Source organism: Lissotriton vulgaris, chromosome 11 (assembly GCF_964263255.1).
Source record: "Lissotriton vulgaris chromosome 11, aLisVul1.2, whole genome shotgun sequence".
Taxonomy (NCBI): Eukaryota; Metazoa; Chordata; class Amphibia; order Caudata; family Salamandridae; genus Lissotriton; species Lissotriton vulgaris.
In genome coordinates, this window is record NC_141699.1 from 201,863,738 (window position 1) to 201,890,797 (window position 27,060).

Below are 27,060 nucleotides of genomic sequence, written 5' to 3' on the forward strand. Positions count from 1 at the left end.
AAAAATACTCCTCGCAATCACAACTGGTCCATTGTTAGCACACATGCATTTTCTGGGTGTAGGCACACTGGTCCCGATTTTAAATGGGTAAAGTTACAAGATAAGACTGTCGCATAATCTGCTGCATAATTTTCCTTTTCTTTGCTGATTAATGTATTAAACCAGACATGTAATTTTCTCCATCACTTCAACATAATTTCAGTAACCCTGGTTATTTGTCCCTATCATTGGTTTTGACAGGGCTTGTTCTTTGTAGAGTGTTCTGTAGAAATCATTTGATGATGATGACATCAAAGTCCACTTCTGGAAATGCTCTTCTTAATGATATATATAATATATATATATATATATATATATATATATATTTTAAATTAATCTACTCCTGTCCACAATTACTTTGGTTCTCCAGCAATGGATCTTTCATAGAATCTCATGCTTGAATCCTTCCCCTGTCGCCATAGTGGGAATCCCCCTGGTAACATTACAAACAGCTGCTCGCGTATATGCATTCACTTAAATTGACATTCACTGAAACTTTCCTTAACCTATCCACATCATTATATATAATCCAGACTCCAGCCAATTAGAATCCACCTCACCCAGCTGTTCCCTTCACTGCTACTGTAAGCTGTCACATTTTCTACCACGTGTTCAGGTGTAAGGAACGCTATTTGACACTATATAAGAGGAGAAAAAAAAGTGAATTGCAAGATTTTGCCACATGATGGCTGAAGTATGTCTAAAAAAGTCTTGTAGGCCTGTAAATCATGTGGCAAGAAAACGATTTACGTGGTCACATACGTAGAGCTTATACGTCTTGCATCCGGAGCACAAGCCAACAGAAAGTTGTGTACAAAGACATCAAAAGATGTAGTGAGGCGGTGGCTCTTGCCATTTTGAAGAAGGAAGTGGATAAGGGTGATACATCAAAAATGTAGGATAAAGGACACTCTGACTCTGTTGTTAAGAATCAGACATCTGGTCAAAATCCCTCTGAGGTGCAAAAGGTGAAAAGTGGAGATCTGGCAAAAAAATCTAAGGTAGCCTCAGATTCCAATACTAAGCATCAAGGAAGAAAGGTGATGAGAACACGTCGATGAGACAAAAGTCGTTGACGATGGGAAAGGTGAAAAAAATCACCAAGAGGTGAGAGAGATTGGTTGCTCACGAGAATAATACCATCTCTATTGACGGCATCATCGAGCAATAAGGCGCAAATACTGATGAAGGGGACCAGGTTAGGTTAGCCATCCTTGAAAATGTCATTGACAAAGTTGTTGCTGTTGATGAGTGAATTGCAGACGATGAAGGAAATTCTGTTAACGAGGAATTTATTGTCAATTCGTAATTTGCCATTGACAAGCAGCAAGTTAATGACGGAAAGGAAGCAAACATTAGTCACACCCACTTCATCGATGGGTTTCATGAAGGAAATAAATGATGGTGAAGTGGTACCTATATTAGAATTCATGATGGTGTCGCCAATACCACTGCAAACATCATAACGTTTGTTGCAGAGAACTTCCAGTGAGGAGCAAGATAGTTTGTTACATTATCAGTAAGGTAGTAAGCAAGACTTGGGTCGCGTGGACGCTTTATTTAGTGAAAGGGAGAGTTCCGAGGAAAAAGGAAGGACAACTCATCCAGGAGAGTTGAACGTCCAATACATTGATGATGAGGTGTAACATGGGGAGTGTTTGTGATCCCCAAAGTTATCACAGGCCAAAAGAAAGGATGAGTGGATTCATCATTCAGGTTCAGGTACCAACCAAATGCTAACACACACACACTTCTACCTCAATAAGCACAGAAGGTGCAGGAGTCGGAATTAACACAGACTCCTTAGCCACCAATTTTGCAACCCATACATTCACAAACCTTGGAAATCCAATGGAAGCAAACTTTATTGGAGGATGTGAATCCAGAGCAAGTGGCTTCAGATAAAGGGAAGGAGGATGATGGAGTAAGGTCACCTTCTAGTGGCAATGATGATAACGATGATAGCACACACAGTCAACCTGGGTCTCCAACAGAGGATCCTGAATGGAATCAACTTATAGTACAGAAGAGTGCTGGTCCAGAACTGGCATATCCGAGTTTGCCTCCAGTTAATATTGGGAGGTTTTATTCTCTGATAGAGAAAGCTTTACAACACTACAGTCTTCCAGTCTCTGGTCCAGAAAACGCTTGTTTTCTCGGTTTGCTTTAAAGGAAAAAGTACATAGGAGCACACAATCGATTCCTGTTCTTAAACTTCTGTGGGAGGAAGGTCTAGCAATGATGCAAAATCCAGCAACAGCATCAGTAAATGTCTCAAAAAATGAAAAGAAATACAAGGCTACATACTATAAATCAGGTGCTAGCTGACTCCGTAATATCCTCAGCAGCGCAACAGAGGTCAAGGAATCCTTCATCCCCCTGTGCAGCTCCAACAGACAAGGAAGACAGACATGAGACTCTATGGGGAAGAGAGTGAACGTGTTGGCAGCTGATGCAATTAAGATAGCGAATTCGTCTGCAATAGTAGCACAATATCACAGACAAATATGGAATGACATGGTGCCATTCCTTGAAAAATACCAGAGGAGGATAAAGTGAAAGCAGAGGCAATATTGAGAGATGGAAAACCAGCACCTGCTTTATTGACAGATATGTGACAATGGATGCTTCAATGTGCACATTTACACAGGTTGGAAATGCGACTGTGTGGAATTTTAGTTTACGAACTGAACATCATCTGCGCCAGCTTGTCACCCATGTACAACGTGCACGACAACCATTTTAGGTATCATGGTCTCCCTGTCCACGATCGGTTGCCAGCGCGCCCCTCTGACCCAGCAAGCATCCTCCGCGCACCCTGGCTCCCCCTCCCTCCCTCTCATGAGCATGACCCTTCCGCATGACCCTGTCCCTGGGAGTCACGCCAGCGCCTGACCAGCACCTCCTCTCCTCCCAGGAATGCCCCTCTGTTGATCAACCTTCCCTCCGCACTGGATTGTCCACGTGGCATGAATACCACTCCTTTGATGACCCCTTCCCCCGTGTCCAGCTGTCCACACAGGTCCGAGGCCATTGCCTAAGCCGGGAGATACCATTTACTGCCCCTCATTGTATGGAATCGCCCCTCTTCAAAGGACACACTGTTGATCAGGGCCTCCCCACCCCCTGGGATATGATCAGGCGCACACATCCTAAGACTTGGCGAAACACTCAGCTGCGTGATGACCCCCTCCTCTTATCAGCAGGTTGAGGACCTCTATTGTGAAGGTATATGGGGGTGGGATTGACACGAGGATTACGGGGATGTGTCTTTCCTTGTTGTTCACAATGTTCTGATTGTAATAAAGAAAGGTCACATGCCATAAACCAGTGTATAAGAGGCCAGGCCTCCGAGAGGCTGTTAGAGCACCTCGAGACGATACCTTGTTGTCCGATCTGATGTGTTCTGCTCCGTCGGAATGAAACTTCTGTTTCCTGCCTTCTGGTCTCCGGCGCCTGCCTCATTGCTTGGTAATTTGAATGGTACAAGGGCGGTTAGCGCCGGGCACATCTTGAAAAAGGTCATAGCCCTACCTTTTTCCACAACTGTAATGTGGAGGTATGGCTGGATGAAGGCCAGAAGTGATGAACATGCCCTTTGGTGGCAATAATGTTTTCAGAAAGAAAGTGGATGCGGTTCTTAAATCAATAAACTCAGATACAAAGATGCCATGTTTGCTGGGTATGCTGCATGGGAAACATTTTAAACGACGACTCCGGAACAACGAGTTCCGGAGTCGCGCAACCTGAACAATGACTTGCACAAAGAACGTCTTCGCCTGAACCATGCATGTGCGTGGTTCAGCCTAAGACCGTCTAGTGTTCATCAGAGGAACAGGAGAGGTAAGAGGGGTTCAGGGTGGGGACAGGGGGTTGTTAGTTATTAGGGGGTGGGAGGGGTTCAGGGTAGATTTTAAGGAGTGGGAGGATTAGTGTTAGTTATTAGAGGGTGGTGGGGGTTCATGTTATTTTTTAGGTGTTGAGGGTCATATCAATTTTAGGGGTAGGAGGGGGCTGTGTTTGTTTTTAGGGGTTGGAGGGGTCCGACTTAGTTTTATGAGGGTGGGGTGGGGGTCTGTATTAGTTTTTAGGGGTGGGGGGGAGGTTGTGATCGTTTTTAGGGGGAGGGAGGGGTTTGTGCAAGTTTTTAGTGGGTGGGAGGGGTTGGAGTAAGTTTTAAGAGAGTTGGGGTGTTCGTATTAGTTTTTAGGGGGAGGAGGGTTCATGATAGTTTTTAGGGAGTGGGAGGGAGTTCTAGTTAGAATTTAGGGGATGGGAGGGGTTAGTGTTAGTTATTAGGAGGTTGGGGGTTCGTGTAAGCTTTTAGGGGGTGGAAGGTGGGGAGGTACGGGGTAGATTTCAGGGAGTGGGAGGGGCTGAAAATAGAGTTTAGGGGGTGAGTTTACCATGCATTCCTTTATTACGAAAATGCATGGTAAAAGAATGTGTGGAAAAAAAATTGTTGTTGAGACACGGTCGTAGTATAAACTGCGTGGTTTAGGGAGTCGTTGCTCCAACATACAACCATGCTGCAGAGTAGGCCAACCGTGGCCGATGCAGGTAAAGGCGGTGGGGCCGGGTAATATAAAAATAGATTTTCCCTCTGCATCGTCCCTTGAAATCCTATCTTACCCGGCCCCAGAGTCCCACCGCTGTTATCTGCACATACCACGGCTGGAGTAGGCAGTCATACAGAGGATTTAGGAGACAATTTTTTCACCAAGGTCAGGGGCAGCAAGGGGCGTTTTTTCGACCCTACAGGCAGGCAGTATGGATCATATGGCCTGTACAGTTGATATGGACAGCAGAGACTGAGAGGACAAGACTATAGGCAGGGCCAAGGAAGAATGTTATGTTATGTTATGCTTTCTTGTATAGCGCACAGCTGCCCCAGCAAAGGGGCGTCCCGGCGCTTGATCAGAAGAGAGAAAGCAAACATAGCCAACAGAAAGATCACAGCAAAGCCAATTACTGACAGAAAAGGTGAGTCTTAATGGCCTTTCTAAAGGCCAAAAGATCATTTAGATTCCGGATCTTTATTGGAAGAGCGTTCCAGAGTTTTGCAGCCAGGTAGCGGAAGGAAGGTCCTCCCGTCAGAGCTAGCTTGACCCGAGGAACCACAGCCAGACACTGTCCCATTGATCTAAGGGCTCTTCGAGGGGAGTACTTTGTCATCAAAGTGCAGAGCATAGGGGGAGAGTCCATTTTCAGAATCTTAAAAGCAAGACACAAAGTCTTGAAGTGGATTCTTTTGTCGATAGTAAGCCAGTGTAGCTTTGAGAGCGTATCAGATACTGATTTAAACCGGGGGAGTCCAGTCAGAGCACGAGCTGCTGCGTTTTGGACGCGTTGTAAACGAGCCTTCTCCGTCTGGTTAGTTCCCAGAAACCGAGAACTTGCGTAGTCCAGTCTTGAGAGGATTGTGGACTGTACCACAAGCTGACGTGTAGGTGGATCAAAATTTTTTTAATATTGGCCTCAAATTACGCAAGAGTCCAAAACACATAGCAGCAGTTTTCTTAGTGTGGACCACAAAACTTAATGAGGAGTCAAACCAAACTCCTAGATTTTTAACTTCCTTTTTAGGTTCTGGAAGATTACCGAGGATGTCTGGCCACCAGTCCTCGTTCCATGCTGCAGCATTTTTACCGACTACCAACACCTCCGTTTTATCAGCATTAAGCTGAAGATAATTTGCCATCAGCCAAGATGTTATGGCAGTCAGGTCCTTTTTGAACTTGTGTGCTGTTGCCCCAGCATCGTCACTCAGCAATACCACCAGCTGAGTGTCGTCCGCGTATGAGACTATAGATAGGTCCCACCGTTTGGCGACCTGAGCCAGTGGCTGGACATACAGATTAAAGAGTGTCGGGCTGAGCGCGGAGCCCTGGGGTACACCTTGCTCAATGCTACATTCTTTAGACAGAAACGGAGGGGTGGAGACCCGAAAAGATCTCCCGGTCAAAAAAGCTTTGAACCATGCCAATCCGAAAGGTAAGCCAGCCATCAACATTTGAGGGCAGAGGAGGAAGATCATGACTTCCTGTAGAAGAGTGCCTCCAACGTTCAGCTGCCAGTTAGAGGAAGAATGCAGTTTTATTTGAAAAGTTGGCAGCCGATAACATCAGACAGAAGGGTACTGGACTTTGTAGGACATGGCTATGTTCTAGAATTTTAGAAGAACCACCATTAGCCCCACAGAATTAAGGAGAGAGACAGACATTTGAGAGTTGAAGGCAGAGGTAACATAATTACTAAACAGAAGAGCTATCCAAAGGGTGCCATTAGAGTAAGTATACGAGGGATTCTACTCTAAATTCTTTTTCATTTTGAAAAAATCTGGAGAAGGGCGTCCAATATTGGATTTAAGGGCACTGAACACATTTACAAAGGAACAGTTTCTGCATTGCTTCTTCCGTTTTTTTTCAAAAATCATGGAAAAGCACATCAATTTCCAACTGTCAACCCATGTTGAAGCGATGGGAATTTTACATCCATCACAATCCGGTTTTAGATCAGGTTTCTCGACAGAATCTACTCTGCTAGGGGTCTCTGAAAACATCCGATGCCGAGTAAATAGGGGGGAAACCGTGGCACTCATTCTGCTTGATTTGAGTGCCGCATTTGATACGGTTTCCCACCCCATTCTTATCAATGCCCTTAGATCATCTGGCATCACCGGCGCAGCTCTCAACTGGTTTGTTAGCTTTCTTTCAGATCGCACCTTCCAAGTTTTCTCTTCCTCATCCGCTTCTCAAACCTTTACATCGGCGTACGGTGTTCCGCAGGATTCCATCTTGAGCCCCCTGCTCTTCAATTTGTATGTCAGACCTTTGGCTACTATTGCGGCGCAAGCTGGGCTCACTATTTACTCGTACGCCGATGATACCCAGGTCATCTACTCTCTTTTCTCTGATTCTCACTCCCCTTCCTCTTCCCTCTGTACAGGACTGAGCAACATCGCAGCCTGGATGCTGGACAACAAACTGCAACTGAACGGGGGGAAAACAGAACTTCTTCTGTTTGGCCATAACACCACCCGATGGGGACCCCAACACTGGCCCTCTCAAATGGGCACTTTACCCACCCCATCTAAAACAGCACGCAACCTCGGCGTCATTTTTGACGACCAGTTATCCATGAAGAACCACGTGGTTAAAACTTCCTCCACCTGCATCACTATCATTAAGTGGTTGCGTAAGATCATATGGATGCTTCCCCTGGACACTCAGAAAACTGTGGTCCAGGCTGTGGTCCAGGCTCTAATCACCTCTAGAATGGACTACGGGAACATCCTTCTCCTGGGAGCCTGTAAAGAGGTGATTCGTAAATTGCAGACAGTCCAGAACATGGCAGTGCGACTGCTCTGCAAATTACCCAATACATCCCCTACCTCCAACTCCCTACGCACTCTGCATTGGCTTCGCATTGAAAACCGGACAAAATTCAAAGCCCTCTGCATCATGCACAGAATAAATTCTGGCCTAGCCCCACCTTACCTTAATTCCTTGGTACAACACTACTGTCCCCCTCGCACTCTGCGATCATCTAACCAACACTTATTTTCAGTTCCCAGAATTAAAAAAGCCAGAATGGGTGGCCGCTCTTTCGCCTGGCTCGCCCCCTCACTCTGGAATTCTCTTCCCCTCCAGTTACAAACTGAACCCCGCTACCTTAGATTTCGCAGACAGGTAAAAACATGGTTATTCAACATCTAACAGTTTTTCTTCAGACTCTCCTCTCTCATTTTTGGTTTTAGTGCCGGGAAACCTACGGGTAGATGAGCGCTTTACAAACGTAACTATAATAATAATAATAATAATAATAATAATGATAATAATTTCCAAATTACAAGAAATTCTTCAGTTTTTATAAGAAAGGGAGATGCATATTTCAACATGCTCATTCACAAGAAAAACAGAAAATGTCTGTTTTATGGTGGCAGGTCAGCACTATCTGTTAGAAAACCTACCTTTTGGTCTGAGGTCACCTCCTCGAGTGTTCACCAAACGGAAAGCTCCAATAGCAGCATTTTTAAGGAGAAAGGAGAGGAGGGTGTATCCTTTCATGGATTATTGGCTTGTAAAGGCAAGTACATTGTGAACGGCCAAGAAAATGACAAAGTTTACAAAGGAAGTGCTCTAAAAGTTAGGCCTTGTGATAAATACAAGGAAATCAGAGATGAATCAAAGCTGGGATTTGGTGTTTTTGTGAGCGAGATTGAAAACTTCAAAGGGGATTGTTCCCATCACAAGAAAGAGGCAAGAAACTAATGAGGCAGGTGACATCTTTGACAAGAAAAGAGAAGGTAACCATAAAAATGCTCAAGGCGGTTGTATGAACTATGTCCTCATGTATTCTTTTGAATACTCATTGCCCATTCAGATGCAGTTTTTTGTGACAAGGCTATAGGTTCAGGAGTTGAGCAGATTATGGCAGCAGAAATGTGGAGGATGGGATTATATAGTCATAGTAACTCTGAGTATAAAGTAAGCCTTCCTCTGGTGAATGTGTAATGAGAATATTTTCAGCGGTCAAAGTGTGCAGTCAGAGAAGCCACAGATGTATCTAACTGCTCTTGGAATATAAATGGACTGGCAGGCAAAACAAATGACTTTGAACTAATAGCATTCCTTAAACAATTCGACATCATATTATTCCAAGAGACTTGGTCAATTGCATCGGACCACATAAATGGCTTTAAAGAAATTCAACAACACGCCACCAAAAGAGGTTTAACAGGCAGGGCAGCGGGAGGCCTATTGATTGATCTAAACACCAGCATCCCATGGTCAGTTGAGTCGATTGAGTCAGGTCAATCATGGATTCAATGTATTAAAATCATGCTCTCGACCGACACCAGTTCAGGACAACAGGATACCCTAGAGTGTCGCACATTGGTTATATGTAATATTTATATTCATCCGGCATCAAAGAACAAACTACAGAAAATTCTGTCCCTAAAAGCATTTCTCAAATCCTTGCAAGCCACTTACCAACAGGCCGGTTTGGTGGTTTCTGGCGACCTAAACATGTTTCTACTAGAAAGAGACCCCGTCCATGACATCCAACGTACCAGGCGGTACGGCAAAATAATACCCCCAACAATAACAACCCATCGGAAAAAAGACAAACCCGGCCAGATGTGCGCCCAAATGTTAGCAGATATCGGACTGATCACTTTGAATGGCCGATTCCCGCAGGATCAGCCGGCATCCTCGACCAGAATTGTCAAAAAGGCCCAATCAATTCTGGATTATACCATGGTGGACTCTGAGGTATTCCAAATAGTAGTTACCTACAGAATAATCCACAAACTGGAGAGCGATCACAGTCTACAAGCAATAGAGCTCAGATTGCAACACTCAAAGGCCCCAGCAACAAAAGACCTGATGATAACCCCGACCCTTTATAATCTTAAGCGATTAGCATGGAACGGAAAGAATGTAGGTGAAATCATGGTTCATGTGAAACTAATGTCGGTAGAAGATGAGGAAAAAAATCCATTTGCATACCAAGAAAACTTGGAAAAAATGACTGCATTCCTAACCGACAAATTTGGCCAACAAAATCAGACTAACAAAAGAAAACCCTGTCAGTCACAACAAGCTCACTCGGGTGCAATAGGGAAAAAAAAAAGGTTATTCAATCAGGAACTTAGAAAACTCAAAGGGAAAGACCCTAAGAGGGGTGACAACATTAAGCAGCAAATACATAACCTAAGGCAAATATACAAAAAAGAAGTATGGACTTTAAAGAAAAAACATCAAACAGAAATCTGGCAACAATTAATAGAAGCCAGCAAATCCAACAACAACAGGAAATTCTGGGCAGAAATTAACAAAGTAGCCAATGGAGCAGCCCTCGCTTTTAATGCAAATATACTACAGGAAGACTGGATACACCATCTAGAGCAGTCTCAAATGACCGACGCGCAAGTAAGGAACGAACACCCTCTCACCTTCCCGCTGACTGAAAAGCACGAAGAAGATCAAACCTTTGAGGGAACCTGGATAACGAAATGCCAAGTCCAAACGGTCCTGAACAAATTGAGGTCAAAAGGTGCCCCAAGCCCGAATGGCTTGCCCAATGGGCTCTTCAAACAAGATCACTCGTTCTGGGCAGAATATCTCTCCCTATTGTACAATCACGCATTCCAATGAGGAAGCATTCCCTCCTCATGGAGAGGGAGTATTTTGCACCCAATCTTCAAAGCAGGAGCGCTCACAGATCCAGCGAATTACAGACTGATCGCGCTCATTGACGTAGAGGCCAAGGTTTACGCATCAAATCTCTTGATTGCGCTGGAAGACTGGATCAGCCGCAACAACATCCTTCCAATCACCCAAACAGGGTTCAGGCCTGGAACCAACACGTCATGCAATCTGACAGCGCTCAACCTTCTTGTCGACCGAGCAAAGGCCAAATCAACAAAACTGTACACCTGTTTTGTTGACCTAAAAGCGGCGTTCGACACAGTGCCAAGGGCGATACTATGGGAAAAGATGGCCAACTGGGGTACCCCCCGAAGTTGTTATGGGCCATTATACATCTATACTCATCCACCTGGGTCAAGATAAAACTTGGTAATGGGGACAGGACAACATCAAAAATCCCCACCCGAATTGGCCTCAAGCAGGGATACGTATTAGCCCCTACCCTCTTCAACATCTTCACTGCGGACCTTGATAAGAGCATCTCAGAAATTCAAAGCGACTCACCAAAACTAGCCCAACACAAAATAAGGAGTATGCAGTATGCTGACGACATAGTCCTGTGTAGCCAGACCCCGTTTGGTCTCCAACGCGCTATAACAAGGTTGCACAAATATACTTGCACGCATGGGCTGCAATTCAACTATAAAAAAACAAAAGTGGTTTGCTACGCGTCTCACCAAGGGCTACAAACATTCAGATGGCACATCGCGGGAAACAACCTAGAGCAATATCCCACATATAAGTATCTGGGAGTACTTGTTGATTCAAGATGGTCACTAAAAGAACACACCTTGCACAGAAAATCTCAGGCAATCAAATTGCGGTTTGCCCTAAACATACTAAAAACAAAATTAACAATGTCCATCCAACGAATACTTGCTGAAAGTGATCGCTGCTAAATTTTTACCCTCCCTCACGTATGGCTCCGACCTATACAGAGGCAAAGATGCGAATTTCCTGAATCTCCCAAAAATCAGCGCTGTTCAAATACCTCTACCAAATTCCGAAGTTTGCATCACAGGCGCAGGTACGCCTTGAATTCGGGTTACTTAACCAGCATCACACAAGACAAGCCGCCATAATAAAAACGTGCTGGAAACTAAGAGCAGCACAAGAGGACACGCTGATGGGTCACTGTTGAACTGAAATCAACAATCAAACCAAAGGAAAAAAGGCATGGAAAAAAACACTGAAAAAAGCGTTGGAAAATATTGACATGCAACAGACGTGGAACAATGAACATACCTTCGCGGCCTTTAAAAAAGCTGCCAATGGTGCAGCGAAACATAAATCCAGGATTGCTGACAAAGCAACATTGGCCAAGAAAAAACACGGATGGATGGTACTGGCCACGTACGTCAGAAGCATTCCGCAACCGTATCTAGTTAATTACATAACACCATCTACGCAACAAATGCTATTATGACTGCGGCTGGGAACCTATACCACAAAAGATCAGATCCCGGCATGGCGGCAAACATGGAAAACATCATTGTGCAGACTTTGTGGTCTGGCTGAAGAATCCCTGATCCACGTCCTGTGCATCTGTCCCGCTCTGAGCAACCTGAGACGGTATTATCTCCTTCAAATATTCCGCCTTTTCCAAATCAGAACATGTCGGCCGGCAGTCATGCTAGTATTGAACAGCGAATAGCTGCAGACAGCCTGCAGGGCCGCCCATTTATTTCAGAAAGTGAGCCTCCTATTGATGAAAAACGAAAAAGAGGTGACTAATGGGACAAAATACAAAGTCTCACTGAAACAAAAGACTTTGAAGCTAGATAATGAAAGATAGCCTTTTTTACGCTGAAATGGTCACCAGTCAGCAGATGCACTCTTATTTATTTTATGGAAAAAGTTCTTTGAAATGTTCTCCTTTTTTGTAAAGGTTTTTATTAACCATATACAATAAAAAATTTACTTACTTACTTACTTGCTGTATCTAACTGCAGATGCTTACATGATGGGATGGGGAGAACATCTAAACAGCATGATTTGACATGGTGAATGGTCAGAAAAAGAAAAAAAGGTTACGCATAAATGTATTGGAGCTAGGGGCAGTGGGTCTAGCGCTAAAGGCCTTTCAGTAATTAGTAAAGCTCTGTAGGAATGATAAGGAGAGACAATACAGCATTACTGTGTTGGCTTGCAAGGAGGCTTCAATGGGTCAAGCGGTTCTCAGGAATCTGTTTGCCTAGGGTAAGCCTCATTCCCACCTTCTGCAATTTGAATGATGGTTCTGCAATGTTAGTCTGGTTTAAAGTGTGTGAATCTCTGAAAGATCCAATGACGGAGAAGGAAATAAGTTGCTTATCTGTAATTCTGTTTCTCCAGCATTGGTTCTCATAGATTCACTTTCTGCCCACCCACCTGTCCTTTGTATGATACTTTCTAAGTAATATAAGAAAAAGAGCATGTGGGTCCAAAAATCTGACAGTTGGAAGCATCAGTGAAGGGAACAGCTGGGTGAAGTTGGTTCTGACTGGCTGGAGTTTGGATTACATATAATGATGTCGATAGGTTAAGCAATGTTTGCATTTGCTGGAGACACTTCCACGAATTCATCTTTCCCTACCTGCTGCTGATTTTCCTGGGGTGCTCCTGCCATCAGTCTCCCCCGCCGCCGCTGCTTTGAAACACCACGCGGCTGCCGAGCGGGGAGACTACATCCCCCAGGACACCTTGATGGTCATCCCGCCCACTTCCGCCTACTACCGCGACCTGAGGCGCTCAAAGGAGCGACGAACCTTCGGCAGAGCGGGGACATTTTCTGGAGACACTGCCACGAATTCATCTTTCCCTACCTGCTGCTGATTTTCCTGGGGTGCTCCTGCCATCAGTCTCCCCCGCTGCCGCTGCTTTGAAACACCACGCGGCTGCCGAGCGGGGAGACTACATCCCCAGGACACCTTGCTGGTCATCCCACCTACTACTGCGACCTGAGGCGCTCAAAGGAGCGGCGAACCTCCCGCGTCGCGGGACGCGCGCGGGTCAAGCGCGGGTTAAGCCCAGGACAAGGGCGGGACCATCTGTGGCCATCAGGGGCCAGAGGGGGCCGGGACGGGCCACCCTTCTAACATCTACCCCTTACCAAGGTACTGTTATCAACTGTTCTATCTACCGTACTAATATGGGGAGAAAGAAACTGTTGACTGTAAATACAATGGAGCTGGAGGAGCAACACTGGACTCCTTCTTGGTAAAAGTAACCAGCATGGTGAATGAGGAAATCGAAATGACCGAACGAAGGCTTTCATTGGACCCAGGTCGTACAATTACAGCAATGGTACATGATATCCCAGTAATCCAGACTGAATCCCCAGGTATACCCCGGGACCTATTAGATCATCTTGATTCACAATCTGTCTCAAAAAGCAGCCATGTTCAGTCCACAAATGACTCTCCTGTGGGGTTGGTATTTCCTCGCCACCTACACTGGTCGCAAGACAATGCACTAGGGCCAGTGGGTTGGTACGACCCGGAAAGACCAAAGAGAAGGGGATAAGGCATGTTAAAGCTAGATCAAAATGATCTAAACCCCCACCCTCTGTTCCTCAACCCTCATTAGAGGATTTGTCCAACACCATATGGGTAAAACTCAAAGATAAGTTAGATTTTATCATAACCCCTATTATGTCCCGGTTGTCAAAAATTGAAGATCGGATGGCTGCCTTAGAGCAAAGAGGATGTTTGGTAGTACAGCCCACCGTCCCTCTTGCAGTATTAGTACCACAACAGTTAAAGGGAACCCAGCCAGTCACCCTAAGGGGGCAGATAGATGCACCCCCTCCCCCAAAAGGACAACGCAGATAAGGAGGGAATAGGATTTAGTAACCAAGATCCCGTGAGCATAAGTGCTGTAAATAACACAAGAGAACCTACAACCCAGGATAAAGAGCCCTTAGATACCACCGCTGTAATCAGCGGTGGAGATCCCATCACAAGTGTGCATGATGTCCCCCCCCCTATGAGAGAGTCATTTCAATTTATCCAAGAAGCATTACCTCCAGTACTTGTCTTGGCTAATGCTCCCCACCTAGGATGTGCCCAAGTAGAAACCACAGACTCTTTAATTAAAAAGGCCCTATATTGGTGGTCTAATAACATGAGGATCTCCCCTAGGGGCAAACAGCAACTGGCAGGGGAAATCTTAATGGCTAAACGTGTACCATGGCTTGGCGATCGCCGGAAAAAAAATAGGGGAGATTGCATAGCGGTAAATTTTTCGAGCCCCCTGGTTTTGATAGATGTATTGGCTAACCTACTTCCCCCACAACTAAGTAACTCCTCAGTCATTCCATTAACATTAGAGTTCTTCTACGACCGGAGGTGGTGGGCTACAAATTCAAAAAGTTCGAGGCCAAGCCACCCCCGCCCAATAAGGAGGTTTGAGAGAGCTAACCCATTAAGGCTGGGTGGTATCCATCTGGGAAATCGGTATGGGGCTTTGACGGAACTGGAGGAATGCGATTGACTGTTTAGGGATCATACCCATTGCCAGGGAGGAACAACTCTTCATAGTAGCTTGTACGATCCATGGGATCAGGGTAAGGTAGCCATTAGTAAAGAGCAGCAATCATTGACAAAACGACCGGCATCACCAGAAGCGACCGAAGGGTCAACCCATGTCAGTACTTGCCAGCCTGTCATAAGCTTGAATTTAATCAGAGAGAGTGACTCCTGTATCACAGATAGAGACACAACGGAGTCCACCTGCCTCGGACCCTTAGAGCAAGTAATTGAGGAAGAGGGGGGCGTTTCAGAAGAGGAGTGTTCTGTAACCTTAACTACCATGCCTCAGAATGAAGAAAGGTTGTTCCTGCTTACATGGAACGTAGCAGGAATTGGAAATAAGATATCCTCTCCCGAATGGGGCAAGTTAATAGACAACCATGATATTATTCTTTTCCAGGAAACATGGTCAATCATTCCTATCTTCCGCTTGGGGTTCCTTAACTTCTACATCCCAGCCACAAAATAATCCAGGCCAACTGGTGGGCTTAACATTTGGGTGCACCAGAAAATGAGATGTAAAGTGCATCAGCTCACATCCCCATTGCATGACATCATGACACTCATTTTGAATTGGCCAAATGGTTTTAGGGTGGCCCTCTCAAATGTTTATGCTAGGGGTCAAGTAGGAGGTCAAAAATCCGAAGTAATAGACGTTCTCGATTCCCAGCTCGAAGCCCTGCCGGAGCAACTAATATCTATAACGGGTGGTGATTTTAACACAACTTTTGAACCACTTGGTCAAGAAGATCAGTCCCTCACTGCAGATGAGGATAGCAGATGGGGAATCCCTCAATTGGAGGGTCCCACTGTGAAGAAATGGACAGCTGCGGCAATACAATTAAGGCTATGTGCCTAGGAAGAGGGCTTAGAGCAGCCAACGGAAGAACTCCTTCTGATCGCCAAAGAGCATCCACCTTTGATAATGGAAGGCATAGTAGCCAAATCGATTACTTGTTAGTGAATATGAAAGCATGGCACTATCTGGTAGATATGGTTGTTAAACCTAAGCCGGAGAGCGACCATAATCCTCTTTGTTCAACCTTTCAGGTTTATGAGAGGGTCAGAGAAGATACCCCAAGGAGGGGGGATAGAGACATTAGATATAGTCTCCTCAAATAACATGCGTCATATTAAATGGGGTAAATTCAGTGAGAATACCATGAAATTAGAGGCGCTTAAATCTAAGGTGGTCAGTGAGCTAGTCCTCTTAACACCACAAACCTGCAGCTTGGATTTCCCTAAAATAATGCTAGAGGCACACACAACTTTTTTCTAGCCTTAAAGCCTTTTTCAGTAAAACTACCAAACTGGTCAAGGGAGGGAAAAGGTTATATATGGCCAGATGGTATAACGAGGCAGGTAAGCTAGCCCGCAGGAACTTGAGTGTAGAAGTTGGGTCAAAAAACCCCTGCAAAGTGAGAGAGGCAAGGCATCTATACAGACGTACACAAAGCGCAGCGAAAAGACAATGGGACGAAGACAGATGGCGGGATCTGAAGTCAGCATGCTCTGCAAAAGATTCCAAGAGTTTTGGGCATATTATGAAATGGGATAGGGGAGGAGTGGCAGAACCCCTGCAAAACAATGTTGCTAAATCCGAGTGGGTGGACTTTTTTAAACCCCAATATGCCTGTAGTGAAAAGGGGGGAGAACCCCCACCAGTACCATCCGTCGTTTACCAATCCCAGCCCTTCACCCTAAAGGATGTGAGCACAGCGTTAGATTGTGTAACTAATGGTAGAGCCCCGGGCATGGACGGCATTCCTGCCGATGTTTTTTTAAGCAACAGGATGACTTGGTGCCAATACTTTTTATTACTAGCCAATGCTGTGGTAAAGGGTGATCCGATTCCTTCCTCATGGAAAGGAGCCGAAATAATACCAGTCTATAAGAAGGGTGATAAATCCCTCCCAAGTAACTATAGACCAATTAGTCTAATAGACTCAGCTCAGAAACTGGTTGGTCGACTAGTTCAAAATAAAACACAAATATGGGTAGAGGAACACAATGTTTTATCCCCTTTTCAAGCGGGTTTTCGTCCCAGCACCAGCTCTGTAGACCAAGTCTTTTACTTTATTGCATTGTATTGGAGGAACGTTGTTTTATCTAAGGGGTCACTTTACGCAGTTTTTGTTGCCCTTAAATCAGCTTTTGATTTAATCCCTCGTCCTATGTTGTGGAAGGTCCTAGCTGATCAAGGGATACCCCCCGAGCTGTTTACCCTTGTTGTCCGGTTGCACGAGAACAACTTCGCTAGAATTAGATGGGGAGCTCAGGGTGAGGTCAGGGACGCATTCCCTGTCAAGCGAGGTGTTCGACAGGGATGCGTCTTGGCTCCTACATTATTCTCACTATACATTGGTATAGTGGACCACCTTTGTAGTTCTCCTACAGATGCGCCTGTCCTAGCGGGGATCCGGGTTTCAGTCCTCATGTTCGCGGATGACACGCTGATCCTCTCGCGCACTCCAAGTGGGTTACAGAAGGCTGTTAATGCATTCGGGGTATTCTGTGAATTGCGTGGACTTGAGATTAACACCTCAAAAATCAAGTTCATGTCGTTGAACCAGCGGAAAAAATTCAAAGGTAAAATTATCCTTAACAATATCCCCCTTGAGGAAGTGGAGGCTTTTACTTACTTTGGTATCTCACTGCAGAGTAACATGGGTTGGAAATGCCACACAGACATGGTCACCTTGAAATTTCATCAACTTGCGGGAGCCCTAGCCTCCAAACACAAATCTTCCTTCACAAAGCCCATTACACCTGCTTTGGAGATTTATCAAACAAAAGTATTAAGCGCCACTTTGTATGGATCAGAGCTCTGGGGATTTTCTAACCTAACCCAACTAGCAATATCAGAGAGAAAATTTCTACGAGGGCTGGTTGGCACTCCACAAAGCACCTCTACAGTCCCGATGCTATTTTATCTAGGTAGGAAAAACATGGTTGACATAGCGAGACTGAGGCTACTATTGTACTGGAGGCGTATTTGCACCACCCCAGAATTGGCTCATTATGCTATAGCTTTGAGAGATGTAATGAAGGCAGACAAATTCAATGTAATTCAGTGGCTCAATTAATTAAGATCACTTCTAAAAGATTTGGAACTCACTCAACTATGGGAGGACCCTGACCCGACAACATTCCCATCAAAAAAGCAATTGAAAGACAAATATTGGGAAATGGTCTGGGAGAGAGTCCACATGTGTAGCACCAGCACCAACCTAAAAGGTCGCTTCCTTGATTTTAAACCACCTCCCATTGTGAGGCATATTGGGATATCATAGAAAGCCCAAAAGATCGTAAATTGTATTTTCAATTTAGAATCGGGACACTTCCTGTAAAAGCTTTTTGCTCTAGATGGGCATCATCAAGAGGTGACAAATGTCATAACTGTATAAACAAGGTTGAGTCCATAGCACATATATTTTTTGAATGTCCCCTCTATTGTGCTCCGCGTCGTAAATGGCTAAAACCCATCTGTTTAAATCTGGTTACACGGAAGCATATAGAAGCCTTAAGAATACTAGAGTCTGACTGCTCACCCTGTATAGCGGTAGCAATTGCTAAATTTTTAAAGTGGGCATGGATTATACGCACTCGCACTTTCCTTCCTAATGATGATAGCTAGTAAATTATTTGTGCTTTATATGAAACTTTGTCTTATCATGTAGAATTTTTTAATCAATGATAGATGACTTGTTTTTAAGAAATTGATTGTATTGTAAATTGACAGATTTAATGAATTTAATATTTTTTTAGTATGTGCTGTTTATGTATTATTTATAGTGTAATGTATAGCATGTCTTGTGTGTTGCCTTTATGACAATCTGTCGAATAAAGCTTTTGAATTTGATTTGTTTAATTGAATATCCAAATAAGTGAATGCATATACGTGTACTGCTGTTTGTAATGTTTCCGGAGTTTCACAGTCTGACAACTGGTAAGGATTCAAGCATGTGAATCTACAAAAGATACCAATGCCGGAGAACTATGGTCACAGGTAAGTAACTTATTTCTTTCTTGACTGCAGTTATATTTGTATCTAACTTTCCATTCTGTTACATCTTTCAAGAGAGGATAAAATATATGTGTCTGTTCCTCAGGTGGACTGTGGATGAACTGAACCTTATTAACAAATGGGCATTTCAGGGAGAGAAGGTCATTCATGGAAACCCATCTGGAGTGGATAATGCTGTGGGCACTTGGGGTATGTTGCACACATTTTAATTTCATGTTTGCTAGTTCTTTGGAATACAATTAAGACAATTGCTTACTTGTGATTAGTAAATATCTTAATATTCTGGAAAACGCTTACCTTTATGGTAGGTATTGTGCTTTGTAAAGCCTGTCTGAAGGCTGTGTTGTATTAGACTGCAGTGGATCACGCTGAAACTTAAGCCCATCATCGATCTTCCAATGTTGTCTAAGTTTGCTTTGGTAAGCACCGTGTAAGCTCAAATGCCTTGTTGGCTTGTGGAAGCTACTACACCTTTCAAGGACTAGCATAGCTAGTATCTGAGGATGCAGGAAGATCTAGTGCCACTGCCATGGGGAAGGTCCTGAGCTCGGAGGAGCTTCCCCCTCTTCATGTGCTGTAAATTGTCCACTATAGTTGCACTTGCTTTCAAGATACGGGCACCGTTTCTGGCAGATGGTCACCTAAAGTGATGTGGAATCCCTGACCACATCCTCTGATGGTGCTGTTGAATGCTGCCCAGTGTTGAAACCAGAAGATGCAGTGCACTTTATTAGTGTGTGAATATAATCCACTTTATCGTAAACCGTGTAGTGTTGTAGTATGTGTTACAGATGCACCCTCTTACCATCTACTGTTGTGTTGTGTTGCTTTCCTTTTTTAGGTTTTCAGTTAAAGGCGTGTGTTAAATAACCTGGTATGATGTTCCTTGAAACCCACACTGTACAGAGACACATATTCCACCTCCGGTTAAATTTTTCCACCATTAGATTTAGAGTTGTTTACCAGTGCTTTGTCAAAATACATGCAACGAATACAAAGTTTTGACACCGAAACAGGAAGAGCAGGTGGAATGAGAAGAGCAAAATGAAGCACACGTCCTCATGTTATGCAATTATTTAGTGGGCTGAATTTCATCATAAGGTTATCATGCACTAGAGTCCATAATTGTTCATATTGCCAGAAAGAATAATTTGAACCAGTATGCTGGGAATTAACCTCTGCCAGGAAAGGAGAGTGAGAACAGCTGGCTAGAAGGTGCAGCGATAAGTCGGTGAATTGCCAGTGATCAGTATTACTATCTAGACATGATCGTCATGAATGGACAGAAATAGAAGAGTTTTTTCCCCAGTACATTCTTGAAGCTCCATATGCAAAAAGTTGCAGTTGGTGAAAGAGGGCAATACTGTCTCTAATGCATACATCTGCTGTGCCTTTGATGCAGCAGAAACCGCTTGCAGACAGATGAACACCAGCCTGAATTCCATAGATGTCCAGACAGATTTTCAGAGCTTAGGCATGTGGTTCAGCAACAATTTGTCTACATGCTATTGGATGGTGATCAACTGATTGAGCTCAAGTTAGATGAAATGTTTGAGGAAGTATGTAGAAAGACACAAACTGAGAGAAGTGCATGGACTCAGGGCAACAATATCACTGTAGTACAAGAGGACACAGACTTGGTGCTCTGCAGTTGATTAAAAGCAGTTCTACCATTTGCATCAAACAGGTCTTATAATGGGCTGAATAGCAATGCCACAAATCTCAGCAACACACTGGGAGAGGGGGGACATCAAAATAGTTTGAGAGCCATAAGACCTCACAGTAGAAGATTCTGCAACCCTGAACAGTGACTCTGTTCCCCTTCCACAGGACATTACAATACCTAGATTGGTGGATATGCAACAGTAAGCGAGGGGATACTGCAATGAATTTGAGCAGATGCCCCATAATCATCATCTAACGCAAGACAGGGCCAAAAAGTACCATCCTTCAGGATGCTGCTTTGTATAGGTTCTGATGCTTCTCAACTTCCTGCTTTGCATCAGAACTTAGGAACAGCCAACTTTTGTTTAGTTTTGTTTCGACACTAATTCCTGAGCTGGGTCAGTATTTCGCTAAAAAAAACTGATAAATAATTAAAACGCTGAAGCATGTGGGGTTTTGTTGTCATGGTGTTTTTTCAGGGTAATACCACAGTTGCTGTAACATGCTGCTCAAGCCAAAAGTCAGATACAAGATAGTTTAGACTTGCAGACAGTTTTTTTTTCCTTCCATTCCTCTTCATGATTTTTTGTTGCAATCCTCCTAAATTGACTTGTTTAATTTGAATATTGAACCATATTGCTTAAAATAGTTTGTTTCAAAGTTCCATTTTAGTCTTTGGATATTTTCCAAATCAAGATGAAGGGAAGTTGCTTACAGAATGATTCTAAGTAATCCTATTTATGACAAGCAAGTCTGCAAGGCGAGCGTTGCAACCCTTGGGTAGGCATTGACGTAGTGTTCAACAATCTCTTGCATCTCATTCCCTTAGTTCATCTCTTGTGCTCTATTTTAGTCTGTTGCTTGTGCTGATGTTTATGAAAGATTTTATTTGGGGTTTTCTTGGTGTTTTTGGGCACTATCGCCTAGATATATCCTGCATGCCCTTTGATTTTGGGCCGTGGCAGGGAGGAGCTCCCCGAGAGTCTCCCCTGTCAAACTGCAAGGAGCCATCAAGACCAGGTAAAAGCAGATATTCGGCCTTTGTTTATCGCCTAGGACTTTCTGCAATCAAATGTTGGTAGAAAAATGCACACCATCTACTTGCGATTACAAAGAAGACTGGCATTCTGACACCATTCATAGATGTACAGGTATGAATGGCGAGTTCCTTTAAAGATGACATTAGGTCTTAAGGATGCATAATTCCACTTTGTTTGTATGTCCACCACCTCACTAAGGTTTGTGGAAAGGGGCAAACATCAATTCAGAGTGCTCCCTGGTATTAGTAAGGTTGCGGAATAATATGTGAACCGCCTGCTCTCTGCACATCTTGAAACCTTCAAACTGCTCCATTTCTCCCAGACGGGATTTCGTCCTGGGCAGGGCACTGAGACTGCACTAATTGCGGTGGTGGAGGAGTCTAGAAAGATTCTTGACACCAGAGGGTCTGTAGCAATCATCCTTCTGGACCTAAGTGCAGCCTTCGATACGGTGAACCACCACACCCTGGTACACCGGCTCAAAAAACTGGGAGTGACGGTCAGGGCCCTATCTTGGCCGGAATCTTTCCTCGAAGGAAGATACTTCCAGGTGTTTGAAGGCAATACCCATTCACAACCACTGCCACTTCAGTGTGGGGTTCCTCCGGGTTCATCCCTGAGCTCCACACTCTTAAATGTATATATGTCCCCATTAGCTGAGATAGTTGCACCTTTCGGAATTCAACTGATCAGCTATGCGGTTGATACTCAGCTTATTGTGGCACTGAACCAGGCAGAGCAGACTCCCATGAACCTGAGCACCTGTCTTAAAGAAGTCGCCAGCTGGATGAGTTTGACCCATCTTAAACTCATGTTGCTGGGCAACCAAGCAATTTTTAATCCACATACTCTGGCCGTCCTGTATGGGGCCTGCACCAATTCCAAAAAAGGAAATAAAGAGCCTGGGCATCTGGCTTGACCGCAAGCTCACTGCCATCTGCTTTGGCCTGCTCCGGTCAACACGCAAAATACTGCCCCTTCTACCTGGTAGTTCAAAAAAGATCCTAATTCAGGCACTTATCCTGGCTGGACCATGGAAATGCCCTTTCTTTAGGAGCCCCCACCTCAGTTATCCACAAACTTCAGGTGGTCCAGAACTCGGCAGCAAGACTCCTCACAGGCACAAACAACCGCTGCTCAGCTAAGCCGTCCTTAAAAACACTCCACTGGCTCCCGATACAAAAGCGAATACAATTTAAAGCTCTTTGCATCGCACATAAAACTTTTCTGGGCAAAGGTCCTCCCATTATCAATAATCAAACCCTACAAAGCTACCAGGAGTCTCTGGTCTAATGAACTTCATCTGGCCGATGTCCCCAGAATCAGGAAGGCCTGTACAGGAGGACACCTTTTCTCCTATAACGCTTCCAGGCTCTGGAACTCCCTGCCTCTCCCCATTCGTCAGGGAACCAACCACCTATCATTTTTCAGACAACTGAAAACATGGCTTTTCCCATAATTCCATCTGCTCCTCACTGCGTGTCCGCAGCGCTGGGATGCCTCCGGGTAGCCATGCGCTATATAAAAACATACTCATTCATTCCTTCATTTATTTCTTTTATGGTCTGGCAGTTGTGGCAGTGCATCTCCATTATCAGTGTGTTTATATCCACTATTATTTGGAAATTGGTTGTTGAAATGATACAATTTGAAGATTCTTACCCTGCACACTATAGATCAAATGATTTGCTGAAAAATCTTGGGTTCACAATCAATGTGAAAAAAAATCAATCATGTTTGGAGCCACTTCAGATTCAGAACGTCTTGGGATCAGCCCCCAGCTTACTTGTCTAAAAAGCTTACTCAATAGCAGTTTTCTAGTATTTCTGAAATTTATTTAACTTTACCAGGCGTTAGTCTCTGAGAGAGTGGAAGATAATGAAACCTTTGGTGTAGTGGCATCATGCATTGTTGGCTCCAAGTGCACAATTACATGCTTGCTTCAAGAGGGCTTAGTGACAGATTGGTCTCCCGTTACTTTTCTCTCTGATTGGGGATCTAGTGTTTGTGTTGCCCAGAGAATAGTATGGACTACAACGGTCTATTCGCAGGTGACCACAACAACAGATGCTTCCTAAACAGGATGACAGTACAGAGAAAGTGTTCTGTGAATGAAGCCCAACAAAATAAGAATCTGTGGAAGGTCCCATCGGGCAGTGCATCTTCTGATGATGGAAAATTAATACAATTCAGGGGCCAGAAAAGTGTTCTGAACACATTTTTCATGGATTTGGGACTCTTGACCAAGATGCATTTACAACACCAAAAACAAAAAAATAACCTGTTTCCCCTCCTGGTACCCAGGGAATATTATGCGGATAGTTTGGCCAGGGACATTCGATTGAACCGTTAGGTCTCTGCCTTTCCTACCATATGTCATAGGCAAAACATGTCCACATTCTTTGGCAATTATCTTCATTTGCTGTAACATGGGCCATCAGTCCGGGTTCTCCCTTTTGCTGGAAATGTCTGTAAATCCATTCAGCAAGTTACTAAATCAGGGACACTTGCTAAGCTCATACGAACAGAAGCTTTTATGTACAAATCCACATTCCGTTAATCTGGTGGTTTGGCAACTGAGATCCTAGAATTTGGCTTCTTACAACATGCAATGACATTCTTAAAGAAGCACAATTGACTTCCAGAGAATCCTAGTGGCACTGAACTGGGCAGGGAGAGTATGGTTTCCAAAACTCCTGAGCATAAGAATCTGTACTCCAGTTAGGCTGCCTCTTCAGGAGGATCTACTGTTGCAGCAACACCTGAATCTACGTATGCTCCACCTTCATGCATGGAGATTGAGGTGCGACAGGTGAAAGTTTTTGATGGCCCGCCAGAATTTTATGATGTCATCATAATAGCCATGCATCCCTCCACTAAAACTGTCTATGCCTGCTGTTTGTAGCTTGGGGGTCCTCACAAAATGGGGGCATCCTTTCTGCACCTCTTTCAGAGGTTTTATTATTTGTTCTTTCTTTAGCCCAGTTGGACCTTGCTCTGGGCACCATTAAAGGTTTTGTTAGGCATCTCTGCTTTCTTGCGGCTGCCAGATCAACCCTTCCTATTTAAGTCGGCTGTTATGACTATAAAAAGAGTGTTCCTGGTGGCCATTATATCACCTAGGAGTGTCTGAGAGTTTCAGACTCTGTCGATCCCCCCTCTATACACCAACTTCTTCACTGACAAACTAGTCCTTCGGTGACCCCCTTTCACATTGCTAGAGCATTACACTGCCTTCTTTCTATGCTCCACTTCATCCATCCAAAGAGAGACTTAATTGTGTGTACCCTAGAAGAACTTTGTCATTCTATATTGATTGCACCTAAGATCAAGTAGACGTTCAGCTCTTTATTGGGTTCCCCAACAGGGCAAGAAACTAACCATCTCGGCATGGATAGTACTCTACATCTAAATCTGGTGCACATTGGGGCTGAAGCAGCCCCTTGCGGGCTCCCTCCACCAGGGCCAAAGCCACCACTACTGCAATAGCATGCGGAGTACCTTTCTTGGACATCTGCCAAGGTGCCACATGGAAGTCCCTCCATAAGTTTGCCAACCACTACTACTTGGGCCATCAGGTTCATCGTAATGGGCATTTCGCCCATTTGGTCCTCCAGTTCATTTTGGTCTAAGCCAGTTCACAGACCCAACTCCAGGGAATTATTACTTGGGTATCTATTCCAAGGTGTAAAATATGAGGTTAGAAGTCTCTATCAGAAGGACAAGTTACTTGCACACACAGACAAAAGATACTGTCAGATTTATTGATTGATTGGTAGGTGCATTCAGATTCTTTATGCAAGGGCAAATAAGATATTTCACTTCAAGGTATATGATGAGCAAACTCTACTTGCAAGAAGAGAAGTGCAATGGCCTTATTTAGGAAACATTCTAATAGCGGACATTTGTAGAGCAGCATTAGCTACATTGGTGCACACCTTCACAAACCCCTACCAGTTAGACATACAGACTAGGAAAGAAGCACAAGTTGGTGTGGCAGTTAAAAGGATCTTAGCTTTGTTTTCTGCTCTTGTCTGCAGGGACAGAATCAGATGGAGAGGGTCCCAGTTTACAATCTTTACTAAGCATTGTGTATCTACAGCACATTTGCAACAAATGTAACAAGTTACTTGCTTGGAACAATCAGTTTGCAGCTTGTTACCCTCCCAGCTCTCCGTGGAATGAAAACAGATACAGAGAATATACTGATTTGAGTTTGATTTTAGACTGCCGCTTGTTCAGATGGCGAAAATTCATCTCTATGTCCCTGTGCATGTTTGTTTCAGGAGACATGGCCAGAATACCTTCATGTCAGAAGTGTATCAAAAGACTTTGAAAGAAAACCAATTTAAAAATAGATGTCAGGTGATTGAATGAAGCTTTTAGTTTTGTAGATTTAGATAATGTACAGATTGTTAAGGGTCAGTAACGTTTATAGCTCTTGTTATAATAACTTTCCATTATATATACTCGAATTTTCTCATAAACCAGGGAAAAGGCAAGGCTTTTGTTACGAGGGATTATTGCAATTGGCTTCTCATAAGTTTCCTTGCATTTAAACAGATGTGTCCAATTACTTTGAGTTTCAACCAAAAGTAATTTATGCTCTTATAACTTGATTGTGCTGTAAACATGGATCGTTATTTGACATCATGTCATCCCAGGAACCCTCTGAAAGAGTAGCCACATATTAGTTGGTCTGAGAGGAATTAGTGCACCAATTCCTCTGAAGTGCCACAGACCATTGCTCTGACTACCACAGGAAATCACGTCCTATGGTGTATACTAGGTACATTTGGTTTGTTATGGTCACCTTGAAAAACTACTGGTGTCTGAAATACACTGTTGATGTTTGTGGCACTTGCAGGTGAAGAGACTCCCTTGATCACACAGAATATCAGGCTTGGATTTTACAACGTGACACCAAGATCATTACACCCAGATTTTCCAAAAGAGGACTGTTGCTTACTTCTTCTGTGTTTGCATGGATTCAAATTTGGAAGTATCTTACAGATCTGTTTTTTTGTGTTGCTTAGGAGGCGCCCTGCGATATCGTGCAGGAAAAATAACCACATTAAATCGGTAAGTTCACAAGAAACTGATGGCTTAACTGGTATCCCTTCTATGTTCCTGATTCTAATCTGACTCAGATTGCTGTTAATTGAAAGCCACCACCATCAAAATTTGGCTTTCTCACCAAAGTGATTCTAAAAGCCTTAAGGTGGTACCTACTGCCAATTATTCATATGCTCTTTGGTGAATATTCAATTAGCACGGAATCTAAATTCTGCGACTGGAAGTTGTGTTTGTACAAATGAATTGAAAACCACATCTTCTTTTGCTTTCATTCTGACACCTTTCATCAGTACTAGATTCCCACAACCATTTGATAATACTGGGCAGTTGATCTGCATAACTATATTCACCCCCTCCCTCCCTCTCACTCTCTTTCTCAATGTTGTGCATAAAATGATCACTTTATACAGTTTTACAAGTGTGCCCCCTTGTAATCATTTGAAACTTTTACTGGAAAACATATCGGGTCAAGTGTTGACATCTAA

At 44.0% G+C, this 27,060-nt stretch overlaps 1 protein-coding gene across 2 annotated transcripts in view; it reads left to right on the top strand.

The window, feature by feature from the left end:
• The window catches only part of MVK (mevalonate kinase), a 143,495-nt gene that overhangs the window by 59,926 nt on the left and 56,509 nt on the right, over positions 1–27,060 (top strand). For both annotated transcript variants that reach the window (XM_086943113.1, XM_086943112.1), the window contains 2 exons: positions 18,880–18,983; positions 26,536–26,581. In XM_086943113.1, coding sequence (XP_086799239.1) covers positions 18,880–18,983; positions 26,536–26,581 — 150 coding nt within the window. The remainder of the gene's footprint in view (positions 1–18,879; positions 18,984–26,535; positions 26,582–27,060) is intronic.